Here is a 10388-nt window from a genome sequence, read left to right on the forward strand (position 1 = left end):
TCTCCTCACTAGGTCACATATTAGATCACCTCACACAGTTGATCGATATGTGGCTTGATATGTGGAGGTGTTTTTTTTTCCCACTCTTCTCTTTCTTATCTCTATTCTTTTTTCCAACAGTGAAAGGGTTACTGTTAACACATTACTTAACAAAAGTAGATAAATGATTATGTACAGAATGTGGACACCAGTCCCCAAGAAAGCTATTGAAAACCACAAAGTAGTCAATATTGGATGAAAACTAAATACCAGTTTCTCAGAAAATGAAAATGTTTCCAGCCTTGTTTCCAGCGTGACCACAATTTATTCTTTGACTCATCTAATAGGGTTAAAGAGGTTGTTGCCTTCTCAAGTATGGAAAGAAACTCCCAAAATAGGAGTATGCATGCATATCCAAACCAAAGAGGGCAGGTGGCGGGCTGAAAGTGTGCAAATGTACAAATAAACAAATAAACAGCTCACACAATGCAGGGCTCCAATGTCTACTTATTATTGATGCAATAAATAATAAGTAGACATTGGAGCCCTGAAGCGTGCAAGCTGTTTATTTGATTATTTCTACCAAAAAAAAAAAAGAAAATCCCACACCTTCCCTTCAGCTGAGGAGAAAAACATCACACTTCCCAAAATTACATTTTCAAAACATACTACAGGGATGACTTCCTTTCAATAAACCATCAAGAATGCATTTGTTTCTTGTAACCTTTCCCTCTTTCTCTTCTCATATTGTTTCATTTTTGTTGCTGCATTACTCCCACCTCATTTATCATTTCCAGCTATTCAGCCCAACTTGGTCTTTCACCTCCCCACCTTACATAGCTCTCTCTCTCTGTGTGCTTCAGGTTAACCCGGCCGACATAAAGACAGGCTATCTGTCAATCATTATGGACCCGGGGGAGGTGCCTCTGGACGAGCAGTGTGAATACCTGCCCTACGACTCCTCACAGTGGGAGATCTCTCGAGACAGACTCCGACTGGGTGAGAAACCGGTGGGAGAAGAAAGGATGTATGGATGGTGGGATAAAGGAGTGAATGGGAGGGAGGAATATACAGGCACGGATGAAAGTGGATAGATGGATGAAAGTGAATTACTTTTCCATTTCCAGAATCCTTAATGGCATGAGTTTGGATTGCAGCCAGCCAGGCAAAGTGCTGCCAAGTAAAGTGCTAATGTTAAATATGTGCTCATTCCCAGCACAGCTTTTTAAAAACGCCCTGAGGAAAAGCATCTGTTCCTCAACTGCAACTTATGGGAACATGTTGTTTTCCAAATGCTGCAATTGAAATTGAAATTCCTCCCAGTTGTCTATATGGATGCCAGATGCATTTACATTTTGCAACCGCTCCCAACCACAACTGTTTGTGTATTCCAGTGAGACTAAAACCAAGCTTGCATAGATCAATGAGCCTGAATATTCTGTCTTTTTTCTTTTCTCTCCCCCAACACAGGAAAGGTTTTAGGCCACGGTGCCTTTGGAAAAGTAATTGAGGCATCAATCTATGGCATCAGCAAGAGCACTAGTCTGGACACAGTGGCTGTCAAGATGCTGAAGGGTGAGATTCGTCTTTATGTGCATGTGACCTGTTAAATTACTTTTCCAAGCTACTTACTGTAGCTGCTTGCAGTGGCATTAATCACAGATTATTTTAGGAAGCTTTCTGAGAAGCTACTGGTGCAAAAATTTGAAGTAGATCTCAATAAGACAGCTTAACGTCTCTTAATTTACATTTATATACCGTTTTATGTAAATTCAGTACAGTATGTGTAACACATGACTTGGTAGATGTACGTATATTATGTAAAAATGCAAAAATACACAGTAAAATGTGTTTAAATCCGCTCTGTGGATGGGTGCCTTTCAGATGGAGCCACAGCCAGTGAGCACAAGGCCTTGATGTCGGAGTTAAAGATCCTGATTCACATTGGTAACCATCTGAATGTAGTGAACCTGTTAGGAGCCTGCACCAAACCAAATGGTGAGTGCATGCATTTATATGTATCTCATGTTACATGTATTGTATTGTAAAGTGTTAAGTGATGGTCGAGGTTGTTATGCTGTAACATTTCATCGAAACTGTATTGAGCCAACAGAATGGAATTCCCTTTTTTATGAGGTGTTTACATTATTTTGTCTACCCCCTTCAGCTTCTGCACAAGAGCAAATGAACTGAGAAAGTCGAACAGCTGTCTTTCTTTTTCTTTGGCCATACATAATTTTGACCTATAGTGCTTTTTTTGAGGGGTGCACAGCTGAAAGCGTTTACTGTGCTTGCAAAGTATTGCAGCTAATGTCAGGCAGCATGCAGACACACGCTATTATAATATGATGTGAGGAGAGAGTTCCTAAACAAAAAACAGCTGACATATACTACATATGTATCATATACGTACTGTACATACAGTATAAACTATCTGTATCAACAGGTCCACTGATGGTGATAGTGGAATACTGCAAGTATGGGAATCTGTCCAACTTCCTGCGAGCCAAGAGAGAGTTCTTCCTCCCATACAGGGTATCAAAACACAGAAAATTAAGCATTTTCTTCCGCTTTTATGTTTATTTCCACTGAAGTGATAATTTGTCTGCAGCTTAATCTTTAAAATGAGTCTTCTCCGCTTTAGTTCAGCTGATATTTCTATCTTTGTCTCTTTTACTAAACAGCATTTTCTTAAGAAACCTTGAACAACCGCTCAAAAACTCTGACACCTGGATTTTGTTTCGTTTTTTCAATATTGACTGTGGAGATGATGCATCGACTTATTTCCCCGCTTAGGATCGCTCTCCGAAAACTCAGAGCCAGGTGAGACGAATGATCGAGGCGGGTCAAATGGACCAGAGAGCTCGCCACCCGCCTTCTCCCTCCTCCTCCTCGCTCATCAGTCCTCAGAGTCAGTCGTCCAACGCGTCCAATCAGAAACCGGCTGTGGAGAAAAGTGAGTCTGTTGTTACTCTCAAGAGTAAATTGTTTAATTCATTATCTTGTTACAAACATAGCTTTCATGTTTATATTTTCCCTTTTTTTCTCTCTCCAGTGGAGGACTTGTGGAAAACTCCTCTGACAATAGAAGATCTAATTTGCTACAGCTTCCAGGTGGCTCGTGGGATGGAGTTCCTGGCCTCTAGAAAGGTTAGTCGTCCGTGCTAATACGACAATTAGTGAATGAACAGTGGTGAATTGTCACCAGTCGGCTTCAGAGGCAGTAGATTGTAGCTGGGGTCATTCAGCTTTTCAGTCCTTTGTGCTTGTTAATTAACAGTGTGACCACTTATGATTAGAGCTGTGTCCCAGTTCCACAATATATACACTACTAATACTAAGGAGGTTTGGAGTATGTTGTGCTTTCACACTGGCGTACTTACTAAATCCTCATGATTTTTGAAATGTGTTGATGATAAACACTTTTGTCCCACAATGCAATGCACAAAAGAACCACATTAACAACAAACATTAAAACAAATTGTGGTTGATGATCTTTGGAAATAGAAAATAATGTCTTTGTGAACTTTAATTGGCAGTGGTGTGTCAAATCACAGGTTAATGTTCTTTTCCACATTAAATGCATTATTTTCTTTCTCCCTTAATGTCTTGTATGCTAATATGCTAACTAATATTGTGTACAATTGTCATGTAGTATGGAACTAGGACACAGCTTAGGAGTGATTTGAGCAGTAGTGGTAAAAATATCTGGATCCTTTACTTGAATAAAAGTAGCAATACTGCAAAATAAAAATACTCTACTATAAGTAAAGGTCCTCCTGATTCAAAATGTTAGTTAAAGTCCCCCTCTACTCAAAAATGTGTTTTTCTTCTTGTCCCTTCATTTGGATGTTTGAGCTTCACTGTACAGAATGATGTATGTGCAGAGTTGAACACTATAAGTTCTGCTTTCACATTCATCTGCTGAAGGAGGAAAGTTTCTCTGTGCTCATTGTAAACCTACCAGCATGATTTATGACATCACAACCAGTTTGGAGCCAATTCTGGTCCAATATTCAACTTACACATGTGTGATGAGGAAACTTGAAACTTCCAGTTCACAAACACTGAGAATGGACTTTACAGTGTAGCAGGAGACATCTCGTGTCCAGCAGTTAAACTTTTAAAATGAAATATATTTACATATTTATAGACTCTGGACTTTTTAATCAGAGAGAAGGAGGATATGCCATTTTAAGGATTTTAATGAGATGACTTTTTTGTGGAAAAACCATATTAGATGACAACTATTATTCAAAGTAGAGTATTTTATATACATCTTAAAACATGTCTGGAGGGGATCTTTAATTGAAAAAATAGAAGATTATGCAGCAAAATCTATTTAAAGTATATAGAAAGTACTCATTATGCAGTACAACCCCTTTCAAAGTGGGTATCTTTTATATTACTTGAATATCATTGTAAGAGGCATTCTCACGTTTTAGCTCCTGGAGGTGTTTTTATATATTTTATATACTTTTGGGAAGTTTATCAGTTTATCAATAACAATATGTCATCACTTGCTAAAATTCTTGATAGAAAGTTTTATTTTTCAAAGAAACTAATAGCTACAGTTCTCAAATAAATGTAGTTGAATAAAAAGTAAAATATTTCTTGATGAAATGTGGTGAAGTAGAAGTATAAAGTACCATAAAATGGAAATACTCAAAGTACTTAAACACAGTACTTAAGTAAATGTACTAGTGACATTCCAACACTCGATCCAAGTAGATCTGGAGCTGCTTTCCAAATTATAGCATCATTTAATCAGAGACTTGCCTGAACAGAGTCTGTTAATGTCCAACCCACAATCTATCATACAAATGAAACCACTGGTATCTGTATAAAGTCTGAAATTAAAAAAAAAAAAAAAAAAGCAGCCATAACTGATCATGAACATTAGCGATCAGACTCTGTCAGCACACTGTCTGGCTTTAAACGATGGCTCTAAACCAGTCGTGACCCTGTAGGCACATTTACTTGACAGCTCTGTGAGCGATGTTGGATCTCCTGCAGCGATTCCACAGAGCCCAGCCTGGCCAAGACATAGTCCAGTCCCAGTCACAAACTAGCACACACACACACATATGAAAACACACTCGCAGATTTTAAACAAAACAGATTATTAAATACAGCCAACTTGTGATTTACTTGCTCACAAATCACATCTGTAATTAACTCATCAGAGAAAACAACGTGTTGACAGTGTATGTAAACACAAACACGAGCGCATACATGGACACACACCTGTCTGCAGGGTTTTTGATGTATGTGTGGTCCTGTGTGTATCCGCAGTGTATCCACAGAGACCTGGCAGCCCGGAACATTCTCCTGTCAGAGAACAACATCGTGAAGATCTGTGACTTCGGCCTGGCCAGAGACATATACAAAGACCCCGACTACGTCAGGAAAGGCAACGTACGACACCTTCACACTCTCTACTTTAGAGTTTATTATCTATCTCTAATTACTCTGCTCTGTGGGGAAACATCTAAGTCTTTTTTTTTTTCAAAGCCACTACCAGCATAATGATTCAGTTGAAAGGCAGGCGCCGTTCCTGTTTACATGACTATCTCTCAATATTTGTCTGGTGTTTTTTAATGTTCTTTCAGGCTCGCCTGCCTCTAAAGTGGATGGCTCCAGAGAGCATTTTTGACAAAGTGTACACCAGCCAGAGTGACGTGTGGTCCTTTGGAGTTCTGCTCTGGGAAATCTTTTCACTGGGTAAATAACAACATCAAATTACACCAATTTCATCTTTTCATGAAGACATTCATTTGTACAGAAGTCAAAGGAAACAAAACCTCAATACAGTCTCAACCAGATCTGTGAAGGAGTGTCGGTAAATCTCTGTCGCTGCAAAAAGCAATAGGGAATGTATAGCAAAGTAAATCATTTCTATTATCCAAACACATAATAACTAGTTTCTCCTTTCTCTGGCATGCTAATTAATGTCTCATCCTCCCCACTTTGTCCACATTCAGGTGCATCTCCGTACCCAGGAGTGCAGATTGATGAAGAGTTTTGCAAACGATTGAAGGATGGCGTGAGGATGAGAGCACCAGAGACTGCCTCGCCTGAAATGTAAGTGTAGGCTTTAATTTATTCCTTCTCCCTCATATGTAACAAAACATGAATCCCCTCAAGAATGTCATAATTTTGAGAGGATGTAGGATCAAATGTGTAGTTACATTATTGAGTCTGGGAAATTGGAAGAGCTTAGTGTCATCCTTTGTGACTGTGCTGCCCTCTGCTGGTAGATATGGCATCATGCTGGCCTGCTGGCAGGGTGAGCCTAAAGAGAGACCGACCTTCCCCGCTCTGGTGCAGATCCTGGGAGACCTGCTGCAGGACAACAGCCTACCTGTAAGTTCACTGCTCATTCTATGGATGTTGAATGTTTTGTTTTGTAAAGAGTTTTCATGTCTTTGAATCTTCAACACATTTCCCCACAGGATGGGAAGGACTACATCCCTCTGAACCACTCGCAGAGCTCAGAAGACGACGGTTTCTCGCAGGCCTCATCACGCCCCCCATCTGAAGAGGAACTCAGACTAGCCTGCAACACTCTGCCCACCAGGTACTAATTCACACCCCCTTCTCTCTTCTTTTTAATTTGGAGCTGGAAACCATTTTTTCTTATTGTCAACAAAACCCAATAAAAGACCAAAACCAACAATCCTACACACAAATATTTTTTTTGTGAAGCCAAAGCCTGATCTATCTCTTTTTCTTCGGTGCTATAGACCTCCACCGCTGAAAACAGTCCCCAGCAAATGCAACATTTAGTCATTTTTAGCTAAAATCTACAGTGGCCAGGTGTTCAAGGAAATTATTTGGCCTGTTTTTTTTTTTTAAATTGAAAGTCTCGACCCAGTTTGTCAAGATGTATGTCTTCAGTAGGAATAAAAGGGCTCGGGGCTGAGAGCCACGGCAAGCAAGTAAAGTTGGAAAGTACTGTATTGAGAGACAGACTAATGTGTTTTTGGTTTTGGTCTTTTTTATAGGATTTTTTTTTACATTAACAAAATATTGAATATCGCCGGTCTTATCCTTGAGGGGTGACCTCAACCTGCACATATATACCTATAAAAGCATCAATTTATTTAAGAAAGAAAGAAAAAAAAAAGCCTTTTATCAAATAAAAAAGTTTTTCTCCCATTGGTTCCCCAATTGGTAGAAGCTTACACAAGACCCCAGATTTCACCCTTTAAAATTTTCCAGTCTTATCAATCAATGAATCATAGATTGCTAGGAAGAGATGACGTGATACTGAGGTGCTGGAAGGAAAACTTCCCCAAGAAGCTTTTTTTCTTGTTCTTTGTTTAAACTTCAATCAACTGACTGTTCTCAAAGAATGGTCACAAATCCTCAGGGACAGAAAACATCATTTTGAGGGTCGTGAGATGTTTTACGAGTTGGGGAAAAACATTTTTACTTCTCAGATGTATCATCATGTCTGTATCTTCATGTATCACTCTGATTTATCTTATGTATAGAATAGTTTCACAGCCTCCTCACTGATCATTAATGAAACTACTTGAAAAGGGAAAATCATTTTGTGAACAATATTTTAACCCCTGTATGCAACATTTTATTGAAATATACTATTATTATACTATTTTTCTCACTGAACACAGTATATTTTGCAATTTTTCAGTTCAGCCTGGTCAGGAATTTATCTGATCATCTTTTATATACTTCTTGAGCAGGTATTATAACTGCGTGCCCTTTGCCGGCTGTGTGTTTGTGGGACCCTCAAAAATATGCCAACCTAGAGTGAAGACATTTGAAGAGCTGCCCCTGGAGATGCACCCACAGAAGGCTTCTCAAGTGAGTGCTTTTTTTTTAAATCTTCTTTATCATCAACTGTTCAAAATGTGAACTGGCTGGTGACATTTTTTTTTGAATGGCGTTCCAACTTTGGGAACTTTCTCCTCAGATAATTACCAAAAATAGTTGCCAGCTGCTGGAGACAAACAGCAGCAGGGTCAAGCGAAGTCATTAAATTCACATGATGTCAAACTCGACTCTGTTCCCAGGATAACCAGACGGACAGCGGGATGGTTTTGGCCTCAGAAGAATTTGAGCGAATTGAGCACAAGCACAGGGGGGCTGTCTCAAAAAGGTCAGTGTTACGAAAGCTAAAGATCCACATTACTGTCAGAAATTGAAAGCGACATGTGAGAGCTGTGCTGGTACTTAGTCGCAATTTTTCACTATGACAAGACAGAATGACTGTCAGGTTAAGGTGACACCTTTCAGTTATATCAGCAAACGCTACGTTTGTAGGAGCGCAACATGTTTCAGAGTCAATATGAGAAAACAGTCATTCTCTCTAAAATGGAGGCATGTACAATGAAGGACAGTAATGACTCACTGCCTTACATGTGGTGAAACTAGATTTGCAAAGTAAACATCAGCAGTCTTGACTTATGCATCAGTGAGTAGAAGTAAGCAAAAGTCTGAGTCATTAAAACCTCTATTTATCAAAGTTCTGTGTGTTACATTTAACAACGCTCTAAATTTGCAGTAAAAAGTTCCTCACTGAATGTAAAAATATAATTTATCTAGACACTCATTCCTTCTTACAGCAAAATGTAGGAAGAACTTTTTTAAGAGCAGCTCTCAAGTGATGACATGTATGCTCATGGCAGGAGTAGCCCATCAGAAACAAGGATTTAAACTTACATTTTCTCTGTAATATGTTATTCTGCAAAAAGCCTGTATGGCTTTTTGTCTTTTAGTTGTGTGAAATACTTCAAATCCCTGGTAGCTTTGGAAATTAACAAGAAGAAGCTATCAATGATATAAATAGGATGTAAGTATAGGAAATTTAGCAAAATGGTAACAAAACCAAATTGAAGCATGAAAATTGGTTGCTTGTAGAGTAGGTTGATCATACCATGAGGGGAAATTTACTGCCATAAGCTACACCACACTGTGATGTGTGGAAAGAGAGCACGAGCAAAATCAATGTCAGCTTTATGCAAGTCGTTTGCAATCCTGAGAAATGCAAAAAAAAAAAAAAAAAAAGTGATGTAACATCCCATCAAATGGTGGATAGAGCAGCTTACAAGCAAGCAGCATCTGGAAATGACAAGCTATAAAACTACACTACTCTGAATTTACATGTTTCATTTCTGAGTTTCATGTTACAGTATTCAGATACCGCATTGCTAATTATGACCAATGATGTCCAATGATGTCATTCAAAATCATGTCTCAGAAACTGAGCTCTGGAGCTCTTTTAGCAGAATAGTCAAATATGATAAAAAAGCTTTTATTTTTCTGTAAGAATGATGATTTTTTAAATCTTCCAATTAAGATCTAGTTAACATTTTTGTTATTGTCAACAAACCCCATGAGAAGATTAAAAAACATTGTTGCGTTTGTCGGTCTCTCAATACTTTCTGAATTCCCTCCCTTGTCTATGGCACTCAGCCACAAAGCATTTAAAGATATAAATCTTTAAAAATTGCCTTTCAAGTCTTTTAGCATTTTGATTAATACTGGCCCAGAGCTTAAAGATAAACATTCTTAGGTATCTACAAATCAAAATTTCCCCTGACATATTAAGTCAACACAACAACCGACTTTTCTATATTTTGTTCCATTCCCAGTCGTATAAGCAGCAGCAGCAGCACAGAGCCTCTGACAGCCTCTCATGGTTCGCTGGGTCGAAGCAGTGGCACCAGCAGCTCAAGACACTGTCCCAACTTCTTCAGCCAGCTGTCAGGACAGACCTTCTACAACAACGAGTACGGACACCTGTCCGAGGAGGGCTTCTGCGACTTCTTCTCCTCGCCAGACGCCCCCTGCCTGGCTTCTTCTAATGTGTAATTTTACCAAAGATGCAGCCCAAGAGAAAGGATGGGTTTAAAATAAAAGTTGGCAGCTCAGGTTGAGGGAGGTCCACAAGTCTACTTTAGTAACATTCTTGTGTTTTCATGTAACTGGTCTGGTTTGTAGACAAAAGTCTCAGCAGCCTATAAATCCCTAAAACCTGAGCTGACCTCTTGTCATCTCAAACTCTCTCTCTTCTTGGACTGCTGCCTCAACAAATGGACTGAGCTATATGTGCCTGAAGTTTCTCTAACCAGCCACTGGGTGGCAGCATTATGACAAAAACAAACCCTAAGTATTTTCTATTCACACATTTATATTTTTATCTTTTATATTCAGAGTATTCTTCCTTCATTTGTACAAATTATGACTCATATGGGAAGAAATAAAGAAATTTATCTTCTTCCTGCTTCCTTCTCTGTCATCAATCTAATTTGTCACTGCAGGTTCTAAGTGCAGATTTGCATTTGCCATGCTATGATAAATTACAGGTCCACAGTGAGCCAGAGCCAAAACTCTGTGATGATCCATACAATGGACCAATCAACGAAATGTGCATATAT

At 39.0% G+C, this 10388-nt stretch overlaps 1 protein-coding gene across 1 annotated transcript in view; it reads left to right on the top strand.

Annotated features, from left to right (window-relative positions):
• Positions 1-10229, top strand: part of flt4 (fms related receptor tyrosine kinase 4) — a 46769-nt gene extending 36540 nt beyond the window's left edge. The window contains exons 17-30 of the mRNA XM_042419518.1: positions 843-978; positions 1450-1554; positions 1864-1977; positions 2426-2514; positions 2776-2935; positions 3035-3129; positions 5275-5397; positions 5592-5703; positions 5964-6063; positions 6240-6345; positions 6435-6559; positions 7692-7812; positions 8022-8107; positions 9603-10229. Of these exons, the coding sequence (XP_042275452.1) occupies positions 843-978; positions 1450-1554; positions 1864-1977; positions 2426-2514; positions 2776-2935; positions 3035-3129; positions 5275-5397; positions 5592-5703; positions 5964-6063; positions 6240-6345; positions 6435-6559; positions 7692-7812; positions 8022-8107; positions 9603-9822 (1692 nt within the window). The 3' untranslated portion in view covers positions 9823-10229. The remainder of the gene's footprint in view (positions 1-842; positions 979-1449; positions 1555-1863; positions 1978-2425; positions 2515-2775; positions 2936-3034; positions 3130-5274; positions 5398-5591; positions 5704-5963; positions 6064-6239; positions 6346-6434; positions 6560-7691; positions 7813-8021; positions 8108-9602) is intronic.
• Positions 10230-10388: the final 159 nt, after the last annotated feature.

Source organism: Thunnus maccoyii, chromosome 8, assembly GCF_910596095.1.
Source record: "Thunnus maccoyii chromosome 8, fThuMac1.1, whole genome shotgun sequence".
Classification (NCBI taxonomy): Eukaryota; Metazoa; Chordata; class Actinopteri; order Scombriformes; family Scombridae; genus Thunnus; species Thunnus maccoyii.